The following is a 15,103-nucleotide window of genomic DNA, read 5'->3' on the forward strand; positions in this document are numbered from 1 at the left end:
TGTATCTTATATGTACTTCTGAATTCTTTCCCTGTTTCTCTCTTGATTGTCTTCTATAAGCATTAATACATTGTTGTAAGAAGTTGGAAGATGAAGTTACAGTGGTGGTGAACAGGAAGCCACCTGACATAAGCGCAAGGTTTTCACTTCCTTGTTGATGCTATTGCAGGACCAGTCCGGTATGGAAATGGCATCGAAATCATTTAAGGCAAGCAGATCAAATTTATCAACGGTATCCGATATGTCAGAGTCACAGAATGGCAAGCCCCCACTGCCCCCGCATATGAGATATGGGCAGAGGAATACCTCTGGGAAGTACGTCAACCTTTCCAAGGATGATCTTGACAGTGAACTTGGAAGTGGTGACTATATGCGCTACATTGTGCAGATTACGAATACCTCTGACCACCAACCCATGGATTCCATCTCTCAAAAGGTTGAAGAGCAATATGTCTCAAATTCACTCTTTACAGGTGGGTTTAACTCGACTGCACCAGCTCATCTTATGGATAAGGTGATCGAATCTGAAGCAAAGCATCCACAAATGGCCGGTGCAAAAGGTTCCCCGTGTTCGATTCCTGGCTGTGATGCAAACGTGATGAATGATGAGAGAGGAAATGACATCGTCCCATGTGATTGTGGATTCAAGGTATGTAGGGAATGTTACATTGATGCGGTTAGAACAGGAGATGGGATTTGCCCTGGGTGTAAGGAGGAATATAAAGATGCTGAGTCGGATGAACTGCCAGAAAATGAGCAGACACTTTCACTTCCTGTGCCTCGTGCGATGTCAAGGCTGGAGAGGAGGCTGACATTGATGAAGTCAACAAAATCAATTCTCAAGAGAAGCCAGACTCGAGACTTCGATCAAAACCGATGGCTTTTTGAAACTAAGGGAACCTACGGTTGCGGCAATGCCATTTGGCCAGAGGATGGAGGATTTGTACATGGAAAGGATGATGAAGTCGTAGACCCTACTGACTTGAGGATGAACAAACAATGGAGGCCTCTAACCCGCAAACTTAAAATTCCATCTGCCATTTTGAGCCCATATAGGTACCATTTGTACTTTTTGGCATTTTGCCTTGGAGCACTAAAGCAGTACTCTTTTTATGGCCAGCATGTTTACATGTGTACAAAATGTGCTTGTAATTCAGTCTTTTTTTTTTCTGTTCCATGTGTTATAGGCTTTTGGCTCTTATTCGGATGGTGGTTCTTGCATTGTTTTTGGCGTGGAGAATAAATCATCCCAACAAGGACGCAATCTGGTTATGGGCCATGTCTGTGGTTTGTGAAATATGGTTTGCATTTTCTTGGATTCTTGACCAACTTCCAAAACTCTGCCCAGTAAATCGTGCTACCGATCTTAATGTCCTAAAAGAGAAGTTTGAAACACCTACTCAAATTAATCCTACAGGGAAATCTGACCTTCCTGGAATCGATGTTTTTGTCTCTACAGCAGATCCAGAAAAAGAGCCTCCTCTAGTCACTGCAAACACTATATTGTCCATCCTAGCAGCTGATTATCCAGTTGAAAAATTAGCTTGCTATGTCTCCGATGATGGAGGGGCTCTTTTGACCTTCGAGGCTATGGCAGAAGCAGCAAGTTTTGCTAATATTTGGGTCCCATTTTGTCGCAAGCATGACATTCAACCAAGGAACCCAGAGTCTTACTTCAATATGAAGAAAGATCCTTACAAAAAGAAAGTTCGTCCAGACTTTGTTAAAGATCGTAGACGCGTCAAGCGTGAGTATGGTGAGTTTAAGGTTCGAATCAATGGCCTTCCAAACTCTATCCGTCGTAGGTCTGATGCCTGTCATGCCAGGGAGGAAATTAAGGCACAACAGCAACAGAGACAAAATAATGATGATGAACTTGTGGAGAATGTCAAGATCCTGAAAGGTACATGGATGGCAGATGAATCACATTGGCCTGGGACTTGGATAAATCCAGCACCTGAGCACTCCAGGGGTGATCATGCCGGAATAATTCAGGTATGCTCTTCGTGGTATATGAACTTTGATTTTGCTAACCAAAAACCGAGAAAGTGAATGCAAAGTCACATATTAATGCAAATTTTTATTTTATTTTTTTGTGCAGGTAATGCTTAAACCTCCAAGTGATGAACCCCTGCAAGGAAATGCTGATGATGGGATAATTGACTTGACTGATGTCGATATCCGTCTTCCCATGCTTGTCTACATTTCTCGGGAGAAGCGTCCTGGCTATGATCACAACAAGAAAGCAGGGGCTATGAATGCCTTGGTGCGAGCTTCTGCAATCATGTCTAATGGTGCCTTCATTCTCAACCTTGACTGCGATCATTACGTATACAACTCCGAGGCATTGAGAGAAGGAATGTGTTTTATGATGGACAGAGGTGGCGATAGAATTTGCTTTGTTCAATTCCCGCAGAGGTTTGAAGGTATTGACCCTTCTGATCGCTATGCGAATCATAATACCGTTTTCTTTGATGGCAACATGAGAGCCCTTGATGGGCTTCAGGGTCCTGTTTATGTGGGAACTGGATGCCTCTTTAGGCGCATTGCTCTTTATGGCTTTGACCCCCCGCGCTACAAAGAAGATCACTCAGGTAGCTGCTTTGGTAGGCAGAAAAGACATTCTAAATTTGCCAATTCCTTGGAAGAAAACCAAGCCTTGAGGATAGGTGATTCTGATAGTGAAGAAATGAACCTCTCACTAGATCCCAACAAGTTTGGAAATTCAGTTTTTCTTCTTGATTCAATTCCCGTGGCAGAGTTTCAAGGACGTCCTCTTGGTGACCATCCGGCTGTAAAGAATGGACGATCACCTGGTGCCCTTACCATTCCTGGAGAACTTCTTGATGCATCAACTGTTGGAGAGGCAATAAGTGTTATCTCGTGCTCGTATGAGGAGAACACCGAATGGGGATCACGGGTTGGATGGATTTATGGCTCTGTCACAGAAGATGTTGTTACAGGGTACAGGATGCACAATAGGGGATGGAAATCAGTATATTGCGTGACAAAAGTAGATGCCTTTCGTGGGACTGCCCCAATCAATCTTACTGATAGGCTTCACCAGGTTCTTCGCTGGGCTACCGGTTCAGTTGAGATATTCTTCTCACGGAACAATGCCATTCTGGCAAGCTCAAGAATGAAGTTTCTGCAGAGAATTGCTTATCTAAATGTTGGAATCTATCCTTTCACCTCCATCTTCTTGATCGTCTATTGCTTTCTTCCTGCTTTGTCTCTTTTCTCTGGTCATTTCATAGTTCAAACTCTCAATGTCACATTCCTCATCTACCTGCTTATAATTACTCTCACACTCTCCATGCTAGCTATTTTAGAGATTAAATGGTCGGGCATTGAGTTACAGGACTGGTGGAGGAATGAACAATTTTGGTTGATTGGAGGGACTAGTGCCCACTTGGCTGCCGTGCTCCAGGGACTACTAAAAGTGATTGCCAGATTTGAAATTCCCTTCACTTTAACTTCAAAGTCAGCTGGTGATGACGAGGAGGATGAGTTTGCAGATCTCTACATTGTTAAGTGGACGTCTCTCATGATTCCGCCGATAACGATTATGATGGTCAACTTCATTGCAATAGCAGTTGGAATTAGCCGGACAATATATAGTGTTATACCACAATGGAGCCGCCTGTTAGGGGGAGTTTTCTTCAGTTTCTGGGTTCTAGCACATCTGTACCCTTTTGCTAAGGGGCTCATGGGCAGAAGAGGAAGGACGCCTACTATTGTTTTTGTTTGGTCAGGACTCGTAGCCATAATCATATCTCTTCTTTGGGTTTCAATTAATCCTCCAGATGCCACCAACCAGATTGGAGGTTCATTTCAGTTCGCCTGAGTAGTGATTTTAGTTTTGGGGTCAAATTGAGTCCCAAACTTGATAGGAGAATTTTTTTTTATTCTTTAGATTAATCTCCCTATGCAGCAATCTCAAGAGTTGTTACCCTTACATGCAAGTAGATCAGAACTATAATGGACATTCCAATATTCCTCGTACAAATTAAGAGAAACAGCTATATAAACGTTTTCCTCTTTGTTTTTCTTCAAACGAGGAACAGAGAATTATCAAAGTTTGAGAATATTGTCAATCATAAGTAACCAAGAGAAAAACTGTTGCAAGAAAAGAGGGACTTCACCAGATTTTAAGTTGGTTTCTAGTTATTTAGCAGTATCAATCACTAAACATTTGGACCATCTATTTCTTGTTCGCCTTGTTCTTCTTGTAATCTTTTTGCCTTGATTTCATCATCTTCCCTCTTTTTCTCGAGGAGGAAGTGAATTAAATCTGCTAATGCCCCATCTGCATCCTCGTTTCTCAATAACTGCTCCCCTACCTCAGCCGGAGACACCTTGACCTCCTCCAGCAGATTGTTGATTTCGTTGAAACGAGGGTGGGTTCTCAGCTTCAGATAATTCAAGGCAAGAGTCTTGAAGGCGCAGGGCGTGCAGTACGACATATGGATATGCATGTCCATCCGACCAGGCCGCAGCAGAGCAGGGTCCAAGTGCTCTTTATGATTGGTTGTAACCACTATTATCCGCTCATCTCCGCAACTTGACCACAGCCCGTCAATGAAATTAAGCAATCCTGACAATGTCACCTAAGAAATGTTCCAAAATGTAAGCAGGAAATGGTTCAAAATTGATTTGGATAATAAAAATCTAAATTTTTGTGCAGCTTACAAGTAACGACAGCTTTCTTCTTGAGATGTACTAAGATTACGTACATTAGATACCACATAGCACTGATCCTTAATCCTCATGGCTCTTAATACCATGACATCAATCTATCGGACAAAAGTCGGCCCTTAAGATGGTAGGGCACAATTTTTCATTTTTCTGGAAGGAAATAATGGGGAGAGGCAGCTAAGGCCCTTGTAAATGAATGCATTTCTCAAAAAGAAGAGAATCAGAGAGAGTTGATATAGCTTACTTGGTTAGGTTTATTTTTTCGAACGATGTTTATAGTCTGAGCTTGGCTGGCTTGATTTGAGCGAAGGATCTTCAAAGCTTGTTCTTCTGCCTTCCGGTCTTCCAGTTCAAGAGTGCAATCTATGTCCTCAACAACAAGTATGGACCGATTTGCCGTGTTAATTAACAGCCTTCTAAGGTCAGAATTGGCGTGAATATCAGTTAGCTCCAGGTCATAAATGTCAAAGTTAAGGTGGTTAGCCATGGCTGCGATCAAGCTTGATTTCCCTGTCCCTGGAGGACCGTATAACAAGTACCCTCGTTTCCAAGCCTTGCCTACATCTCTATAAAACTGCCTTCTTCTAACAAACCTGTCAAGATCGTCCATGATCATTTTCTTCAGCTCTGTGTCCATTGCCAACGTTTCAAACGTTGCAGGATGATCAAGCTTGATGGAGTGCCATGAATAATCTCCGGAGTATCTTCGCATATGATCGCTACTCAGAGTATGAATCTTTATAGTTTTTTGCTCTTCTTTCACATTCTTAGATTCCTTGAGAATAAAAGGAAAGTACGATTCAAAGACCAATTTCTTGTGTTTCTTGTGGAAACATAGCTCAAGGTAACGTATCTCTGCCTGCTGGCTTGAACCTTGACCAGAATACGAATACCTGACGCTGCTCTTCGATTCGAGCTGCCTTGTGACTTGCCTCCACTTGAATTGCACCCCCTTGAACTTGTCAATGATTTCTTTCTATTTCTTGCCATTGATGTTGTTATCTTGCTCTCTTTCTCGGCCATGCTGACCATAAACCTTGCTGTGGAAGGGGAAATTTTTTCGCCTATGTAGATGTCAGCAGCCTTGTATATCTGATTCACTCCAAGGCCCGCGTATTCTTCAATGATCAAGACAATCTCAGGGGAAAATGATCTGAAGAACCTATGGATACTCGAGTAAACGTACGGTTGGAGTTCATATGGGATTAAGTCCCGGGCTATGGACCGGATCACCATAGCAGAAGCTGCCACAGACGCAGCAGCGGAGACGATTGTCCCAGCAGAAGGCATGTTGTTGGCATCAGAAAAGATGGCGGGCATCGTTGTCCTGCTGTCTGCGACTGGAATTTCAATAACGACTTTTACCGAAGCCTGAAACTACACAATATGAAGACAGAGGGAATTTCTTTCCACGCACAAAGATTAACTTCGTAATTTGTTCCCTAAATTCACATCAATACGACGATACCTTCACCTGCCCGCTCGGAAAATGGTGCCTAAGAAATGCCGCAAGGAAAAATTATTCATTACTGGATACTAATAAAATTAGTAGTATTAATGTATGGACGTCATGTCATGTTGGGTCTTCGTAGCAACTTCACTCGTCTTTTCCTGCTTGACTTTCTCAATAAATCCATCTAAACAACTGCTAATACTTTTTCATCAGTCGCTTTTAGCAATTGTCCTGTTAGGTGTGAAACCTTCAACTACTGCAGCAGCGACTTCAATGGGTCGAATTTTCCAATTCTGTGCGCATATTTCCAACCGCCGTAGACTTGAGACGGCAGCGCCAGTACTTAGTGGAGGGTAATAGAACAAGTCTTGCCCTGAAGATTATTGTTCTTTTTCTTCTAACTAAAGACCAAAGACCAAAGACCAAAGAGCCATAGACGGCAGCCGTACAAGCTTTCCAAAGACTCCTACAGTAATACATTAGTGTATGTTTTTCAAAATGAAAAACAAAAAGTTCCATATCTTTTAGTCTTTTCTTTTTCTTTTCTTTTTTTTTTTGGGCACATAGTCTTGTGATTTTTCGAAAGGTGAGTTTTAAGTAAATTACTACCTTGGATAACTAACTAACTACTACTTGTTTCCGTGTCTTGATCAATATTCAATAGTCTTGTCTGGCAACCTTTGAACTCCAACTGAGGATTTGCCAACTTTTGCCATTCCCTTCGATGCCGTGAGAAATGGAAGAAATTCTTTGCTCAGAAAATTGGGCTGAAATTCTGATAATTGTTGGAATATTAGTGGGCTTCACAACAGTGGTCTGAAGTTTCAGCCTAATCTTCGCTTCCGGCCCTTGCCCACTGACCACTTTGTAGGTTTAAATCAAACAGTTGGACGTCTGAAATCTGAATTAGGCTGGGCCAGATCAACGTGTAAGGTGAAGGTGGGTCGAATGTACTTTTAAATTAGTCATGGGCACACGCAACATAAACCACGCAATACTGGACGGTTTAAAATTGGGAGCGTGGTAAACAAAACGAAATGACTCCAAAAGAATGGAGTACTTTCCGTTTTATTTATTTATTATTTATTTAAAAAAAAAGAAAAGAAAAAGAGAGGAGTGTGCGTTCATGAGCGACTTTAGGTGGGTTTTAGGTGACATTGGCATATAAGGAGTATTATAATTTCCCTTCTTATTATTATTTTATTTCATTTTCTGTTTCTTCCAGCTTTTGTACTTTTTTTAAAAATTTTCAAAATTGAAATACATAAGAACAAAACGACAAGCATAATACATCAGCGACAGTGGAGTCATTCAATTGGTTCTGCGTTTTGCACTCCATTTCCTGAACTTTTTTTCGGCTTTAACTTCCAACTTAGCGAACTTAAAGTGACATCTATTTTGAAGTAACAGTAATGTATGACTCCAAACTAATTGCATGATAAAAGCTGCAATCTTAAACTGAAGTTTTTTCTTTCTTTCTTTTAAAAAAACTTTTAAGAAAAGCAAATGTGACGGTTTATAACCCAATGCAGACGACCTTCGGGTCGTCGGTTGTAGTATAAAATTATTATCTTCCATGCCGATAGCGCTTTAAATCTCAGACACGCGAAAGACACCGATGTTAAACTCAGACTAGATAGCGACTCGACTAACCTAGTGAGTGTGTTTGGATAGGAGATTATTTATCCAAATATATTTACTTACATCACCATTATAATTTTCAATACATCTTTTTATCTCACATATATCACATCACAAAAGTGCTACAATAAAAAATATCTTAAATAATTTATAATCCAAACATCAGGAATTAATTGGTCGGATCAGTCAGACCGTTCTAAAAAACCTGCTGACGTCAGCATGATGTTATAATTATTTTATATTTTTATAAGTTTTATAAGTTTTAGAAATATTGAAATTAAGTTTTTGATTATATCTGATCAATCATGAAAAATGCTCCAAAAATATTAGATTTGCAATCAAATATACACCTAATAATTATATATATATGTGAATTCATAGTAAAAATATATCCATTCTCCCAAAACTACTCGAGAAACTAAATTACAACAAATTAATGCAAGTTGGAATCACTAATACTAAATTAATGAGACCATAGGGATGAAAACATCTTGATTTAGAGATCATTTAGGAAAGTAGGTGATTTTAATATTTACGCTAAATGGGTGGCATTTTCTTATTTCTATTAATAAATGAAAGTGTTACAATTTAGATAATTCAAATTATATTTGGAGAAAAGAAAAAAGAAAAGTTTGAGAACCGGATCAATCAATCGAATCGGGTAACTGGTTTAATCGATTTTTTATGATTTTGACTGATTTTTTACCAAAACGGTTTTATACTACAAATCAGTTGGAGAAAAAAATGTCGGTTCACAGTAGGACCGGTCAAACCAACTGGTCCGATCTGGGTTTAATAATTACAGAGTCTACAGTTCCCGCGGGCAATCCGACTGATTCTATAACCTGGTAATTACCAATAGTTCCAGTGATCAACCCTCATACTATTTTGTTGTGTATCCTTAGGACAAAACTGTACACAAATTTAGGGAATTAGTCTAACCAGAAAGTTGAGGTACCTTTAAGTGAAAAAACAAATATACGGAGTCTACAGACTCACGACACAAGTATACCAAAATAGCAAGGCCCTTTGTCGAAGGCACACCAAAGAAAAAAAAAACAATAATTAATTTTTTATATACAGACAGCTTAGTAATTTTTTTTTACACTAACAATTTTGGATATATGTTACATGTGCATATTTTGAATTTTAAATTTGAATACGTATGATGTAATATAATCTAAACCTGTTATAATAAAAAAAATTATACGCTGATAATTTATAAACAATACAATACAATATAATATAGATCCTCAAATTATCTGGACGCTTGTTCAACAGACTCAAACTCTCCAAAGTGACTTGTAAATCGGCTCGATTGTAAAATTTGGGGGGTTTATTATAATCTTATTAATAACATATATATGTATATTTATATATATATATATATGTATGTATGTATGTGTGTGTATTAAACATAAAGATTCTTTTTCCTTTTCCTAACAGAATGAGTGCCGCGTAAGAACTGACTCACTTGTCACGAGTTCATGTCCAGATGGCTTTTTACTTTGACGAGAGATGCCATTATACTTGGTTGATATTAGCATGAAATATTCGAATAATAACCTAGCTGTATTATGGCATCGGAGCATATACGTTTCCTAGAACAAGCATTTGGAATTTTAATCGAAAGCGCCAACTTATACTAGTCTGCAATACTAACCCAGAAAGCTTTTCCACATTGCAGTTATGCGTTCTGATGTAAGAATTTATCAGTTGATTCCCCGAAATTTTCCCAGGTGCCTATATGCCTATGCGTGCTGAAAATATTCTGCCGGCCTCATTTCATACTAAGCCATCAATATCATGCCTCAACTTTTTTTTGTCCCTTGTTTTTTTCACCCCATTCCATTTCCAGTTCAGGGTATGCCGCATTTATTCTTACGAATAATCATCATATTACCCCCGGCGTCACACCAAGTGGATATTTGTGCTTAGACTCAAAAAAAAAAAAAAAGAGGACTACATAATTGTTCATATATGTATATATGTATATATACATACACATAATACACACACATTAAAAAAATATAAAAAAAAGTTTTTCTTTTTTCCTGGAGGAAAAAAACTGATGCTAAAATAGGAGATATAGAACCATGTTATATTAAATTGTTCTTATTATTTAGATAAACATCATTCAGAGATAGTCTTGTTATGGCTATGGATTTTAAGGTACTACTAATTTCCAAAAAAGGAAAAATACATTAAAGAGCTGCAAGAAGAAGAGAGGAAGCGAGGGGATGACACAGAGGTATTATAAGTTTCGAAGGAAACACTGTGAAAGCTCTTCTTCCTCCCTCAAAGCCCTCTGCTGCCGAGCAATAAAAGCCTCCACAGTTCGTCGGAACTCTTCATTGCTCATTTCGTCCTCCTTATATGAACTACCCAACACCGCCGGCTTCTCCTCATTATCTACATGTCCCCTGCATTTAACCGTTGCCAACCGCCTCAATTCTCGGCCAGCACACTCCTGCTGCACCGCCCTCTTCAAGTTTTCCGATTGGCTCCTCTGAATCTTTACCTTCCTTTCCTTGGTATTATCACTACGGGAATTGTGTGCATCAGAACTCACTGCTACTTCTCTACTGACACAAGTGCTGCCACTCTGTTTCCTCTGTTTTTTACACGCAGTATTTTCTTCTTTATAAACACTTGGATTCTTTTCAGAATTAATTTTGACGTATTCGTCGTACAAATCTAGCTTACTGTTGACTGTCGTGTCACCATTTTTCGCAGATGGATGCCCAGATTTGAGAAACAGGACGAGGACTATGGCGTTGCCAAGGATGAATACAAACCCGGGACTCACCGCCGTGACCGAGAATCCCCTGAAATACTCACCTGAGAGCTTAAAAGCGACAGGAAGTTGGACTGTGAACCTGGAGACTATGATCAACAATATGCAGAACTCCATCAGGCGGAACATGGCCGTAATCTTGTGAAGCCTGCGGTGCCGTAGCTTGGCGTTTGCTTTCTCCATTTTGATTTTGTGGAAGTGGAAGGAATCCATTTCAGGACAGCTGAACTGTTTGTCACTCTGATCTCTAGTGGAGGTTTTGAGAATGATCTTTCTTTTTATTTAGGGGGCTTCACTCGAAGGAGAATTCCTTTGAGGTCAAGAACTTGGCTAGAGCCAGTGGATTCAAGACACGGCAAACATGAATTGTTGGGACCATATTGAAGCTGGAAGAAATACAGAGAGGATAACAGGACAAGAGTGATGCAGTAGAGAAACACAGAGAGTAAATGTGTGCTGCTTTTTATGGCCCTTGAATGAAATTGTGGTAATAATTATTAATGTTTTCTCCACACTTGGCATTCGGAGTTGGGAGTGGTTGTCACTTTGTAGACAAAAAATACCATTGTGGTAGTGCGGTATTTATAGGAACACAAAAAATAGATTCTTTGTTCCTTCTTTTTTTTTTTTTTTCAATTATTATCATTTTTCCCCCTTTATTGCTACTTTTACTATGGGGTATATCTTGCAGAAAGTCTAGCACAATAATTAAGTGCTGGCTAACTGGTAGCTTTAGTTGGGCGGAGATTTTTTCTAGAAATGAATATTTGAATCAATTCTTGAGTTGATTCTAGCAGCTGGCTAAGGGTTTAATTAGGATTTAAATATCTGCGTTGCATCTATTATCTATTTTGGATAAGAAAGTTGAGGCATTTAGTTCAAGCAGAGAGACAGGTAACCAATGTCTAATATGGAGACAAGCATCGGATTATGCTCATGGGGAAAAAGACATTATTGCCATGCGCCAAAGATACTTATCCCACGAAGGGAAAAAAAAAGAAGACATAAAATATAGAATATAGTTAGTAAATGCTGATGTGTGTAATACGATATATTATATGCATGCATATTATATGATACTTTTTTATTTAAGCTATGATTAAAAGTTCGGCATGAAGTATGTGTTCGGCAAAATTATGCATATAAATTTGTAAGTGAATAGTATGAATATATTTGAAAGTTACGGAACTAAAAATATGGATGATTACCATGGTCTTCAAAGACTATACTACATTTATACTAATTTTAAACTTGTCTTGTGGTATGAGACGTTAAATACATTAAATTTTGATCACCTCATTATTTAAATATGCATAAATATGCAATTATTCTTATATTTGTCACTTTTATTTTGTATATAACTTATAAGTATGTCATTATCCTTACTCAAATTTTAAAATTTTAAAAAAATTAAGTAAAATATGTTAAAAGTTCACTGCCTGCTATATACGGTTAATTGAAATGCATAAATATTTTTTACAGTATTTTTGAAACGTATAAAATATGAAAGTTCTTTGCCATCAATCTCTCCATTTACTGTTAATTGTTTGTTAGATTGAAACACGTAGTAGTATCTTTTTCCGCAGAATTTAACTTCAAAATCTGACGCAACTCCTTGAGAAAGATGACGTGAGAAACCCACAATTATTATTATAAGGAGCTAATTACTGTATCATGTTGCTAAAATTTACAGTTAATGAAATGACAATTCGAGGTTGACATGCTCGATACGTGTTTCCACGTGTTAATCTGATACCCAAGTGTTGCCATTTCATTGGAGCTGAATGTTGATCACCTCCTTGCTTACGAGCTAAGAAACGGACACGTGGCAGCTGCTTTCGCTTCACGAAGTCTACCTTCCGCCTTTGGGCTTATAAAGGACTTTGAGTTGAGCCCACCACGCACAATTTCAGTTAGCTGGTAGTCCTCCTTTTCCCGTGAGCGTGAGGGACAGGAGATTCTTTAATTTCATTTCTTATTATTTTTATGAAGAGGGATGTATTGGCAAACCAAATAAATCTCTCGAGTCCACGGGGACATCCAAACCTGTCTTCTCATCGCTTTAAGACTTGATGATAAAGCTTTAATAAAAAAAAGGAAGAGGCAGCCCACAGTTGAGTTAAAACTGCTTGAGCTTCTAGTTTCCGTTTCCTTTTGGATCAATGGAGCTTTTAAAACCCTTTTTGAATATGAGAAAGCTCTGCCGCTTGGCTTGCATTTGCCTTGGAGTCCTATTATTTTCATTATGTTCTTCTTTTGGTGAAGCAGAAGCACTTGTTTTCCCTTTCCGTCTCAAAACAATCTCTAGTTCCGCAAGGCCAATTATTAAAACACTTGAGAAAGAAGTAGAGTCACTTGCGTACAAAACACCTGCTCATGCTCTTGGTAGGCAACTGCTTAGAGCAAATTTTTTTTTTTTTGGGAAAGCATCTTCAACAATTTTCTCCTACGCCTTGACATCTTTCTTCCTCGTGTTATTCTTATATCTACATATCAAAGGAGAAGCACTTGAGTTGGTAGGCAGGATTAGCGTGATGATACGCTAACAGTAATAAATGAAACTCAAGAGTACAAAGTAATATTCAAGGATTAAGTCTTAAGAAAAGCAATAACGAAATGGTCTCTATAGCCGTCACTCTTCCACCAAGATTACGACGGAAGGGTAAGCTCCAAACTTTTCTCAGTTGACAGCTACCCAAATACAAATTAATATGGAGTTTCAGTCTTATTCAACTGTACTTTTTATTTGGTGAGTACAATATGGATAATACCTTACATAATCTCAGTGCACAAGAAGATAACTACTAAACACCTTAACTGGTTACATAATCTTAGGACCGGTTTGATAACCCAATTCAATACTTAAATTTAATGGATTCAGACCGTTTGATAACTAAAAATTGAACATCTGAATAAATTAAGTGGTACTAAATTTTCTAAGCAAAACTTGCTCCAAAAAATAAGTGATAAGCTATTCACTTATCACTGAATGTGATGTGCATTCAAATGTATTAGATTTAATATTTAACAATTCAATAACTTAATAGATTCAGACTTCAATTTTATCAAACGCACCCTTAGCGTATAATATACTATTTGATTTAAATACATGTCATATATATAAAATTTAAAGTTCAAATTCAAATTTTATGATATGTATCCAGATGTACTAGTGTATACATTGACAGTGCATCAAAGAATATGATGAGCTAATTCTTTTTTTTTTTTTTCCCCAATTGTATTTTGCTGTCCTTGATCGCAGAATGTGTGACACCAGTGAAAGGCGGGTATGATTGTGTAAAGCACGAATCCAAGTAGGTGATTAAAGAAGTGGGTCCAGTGGGCAGGAAAAATTAGTGAATTATTGGGCTCTGTGGCAGGCGGCCCTTTCATTCCAAATGAGCCGGATCTCTGGGCTCCATTATGGTGGCCAGTCTAAATTATCCCAAAGTGTTAGTTAATTAGATCCAAAAGTGGGAGACAAGCACCTTTTTCAAGCAGCAACCACTTGTTCAATTATTATACCAACCCACCCCCCAAATTGCTTCAGGTCGTATCGGAATATATATCGATAATTATATAATGTTGCTTCTAAATCCAGAGTTGATGAAAAGTAAATCAATCTTTTCATTGATCTTAATGCATCTTTTTGATTCTAAAAGGCTACACAGAAGGATAAGGGTGCACTCATTAAACTCAAATCTAGTTGGCTTTTGTTTATAAAGAAATAACCTCGTACAGTTGTGTTTGTTATGCTTCGGTTAATGGAAGATTAACATAATCCTTTTTCTTTATATCGGGCGGTACCGAAGCTTTATTTGAGGAGTGGTGGATGATTCGATGACACGACGAAGGTGATTAGATGGATTTGTTATACTTCAAAGCAGGCACGGATTTAAGGGGGGGCTGGTGGGGGCTTAAGCCCCCCCCAAGCCTCCGGAAAACCCCCTATATATAGGGGATTCCAAATGTTTGCTTCTAAAATGCAGTAGGTAACTAGGTAGGTAGGTAGGTACTACCTTTCTCTTCCTATGTGTCTCTTAGGATACTGGTATTATTGTCTGAAATTTTCAATAGTTATTTATGTTTTCACCTGCTGGTGATGTAATAACTTGGATTTTCCTAAAATGTTTTGAGCAGGTCTGAACTCTGTAGTTATTCATCATATATTCTGGACTTTGTTAGAGCCTGTGAGACTCGGAAACATAGAGCCTGGGAAACATAGCCTTTTTTTTTATTTCAGATGTTTGGTTGTTGGCAAAGTATTTTTTGTGCATCGCTGTCATGAACTATATGGTGGAGTGGGCTTTCTTTTGTTGATCAAGAAGCTTGCCAACAATAGTTGTTGGTGCTGTTATAAATGTATGTTCTGGAACAAAGAATGCTGTAAATGTATTTCCTGGAATTTAGAAAAGTTCTTGATTTAACGCTTATGACATCCCTTGCACTTCAAGAAGAATTAAATTTGCAATTACTATCAAAGTTTTCCTGCTATTTCGCTTTTTGACCGCCTT

General features: G+C 38.4%; 2 protein-coding genes and 1 pseudogene across 2 annotated transcripts; 1 reads left to right on the forward strand and 2 right to left on the reverse strand.

The window, feature by feature from the left end:
• Positions 1–181: 181 nt before the first annotated feature.
• Positions 182–3,908, forward strand: LOC113728647 (cellulose synthase-like protein D3). The gene is made up of 3 exons (XM_027253031.2): positions 182–1,056; positions 1,188–1,995; positions 2,102–3,908. The coding sequence occupies exons 1-3, from the start codon at positions 182–184 to the stop codon at positions 3,845–3,847; spliced, it is 3,429 nt and encodes a 1,142-aa protein (XP_027108832.2). The 3' UTR covers positions 3,848–3,908.
• Positions 3,909–3,966: 58 nt separating this feature from the next.
• Positions 3,967–6,209, reverse strand: LOC113726290 (AAA-ATPase At3g50940-like; annotated as a pseudogene).
• A 3,670-nt stretch (positions 6,210–9,879) lies between these two features.
• Positions 9,880–11,137, reverse strand: LOC140036755 (uncharacterized). Its single transcript, XM_072079322.1, has one exon. The coding sequence runs from the start codon at positions 10,800–10,802 to the stop codon at positions 10,047–10,049; it is 756 nt and encodes a 251-aa protein (XP_071935423.1). The 5' UTR covers positions 10,803–11,137; the 3' UTR covers positions 9,880–10,046.
• Between the last annotated feature and the right edge of the window lie 3,966 nt (positions 11,138–15,103).

This window comes from Coffea arabica, chromosome 2e (assembly GCF_036785885.1).
Source record: "Coffea arabica cultivar ET-39 chromosome 2e, Coffea Arabica ET-39 HiFi, whole genome shotgun sequence".
NCBI classification, from domain to species: domain Eukaryota; kingdom Viridiplantae; phylum Streptophyta; class Magnoliopsida; order Gentianales; family Rubiaceae; genus Coffea; species Coffea arabica.

What these genes read in the sequence shown, in the direction of transcription:
- LOC113728647 (XM_027253031.2), top strand. Translation starts at nt 182, where the DNA reads ATGGAAATGGCATCGAAATCATTTAAGGCAAGCAGATCAAATTTATCA. An exon ending in GCCATTTTGAGCCCATATAG is followed by an intron (nt 1,057 to 1,187) that starts GTACCATTTGTA and finishes CATGTGTTATAG; the next exon opens with GCTTTTGGCTCTTATTCGGA. An exon ending in ATCATGCCGGAATAATTCAG is followed by an intron (nt 1,996 to 2,101) that starts GTATGCTCTTCG and finishes TTTTTTGTGCAG; the next exon opens with GTAATGCTTAAACCTCCAAG.
- LOC140036755 (XM_072079322.1), bottom strand. Translation starts at nt 10,802, where the DNA reads ATGGATTCCTTCCACTTCCACAAAATCAAAATGGAGAAAGCAAACGCC.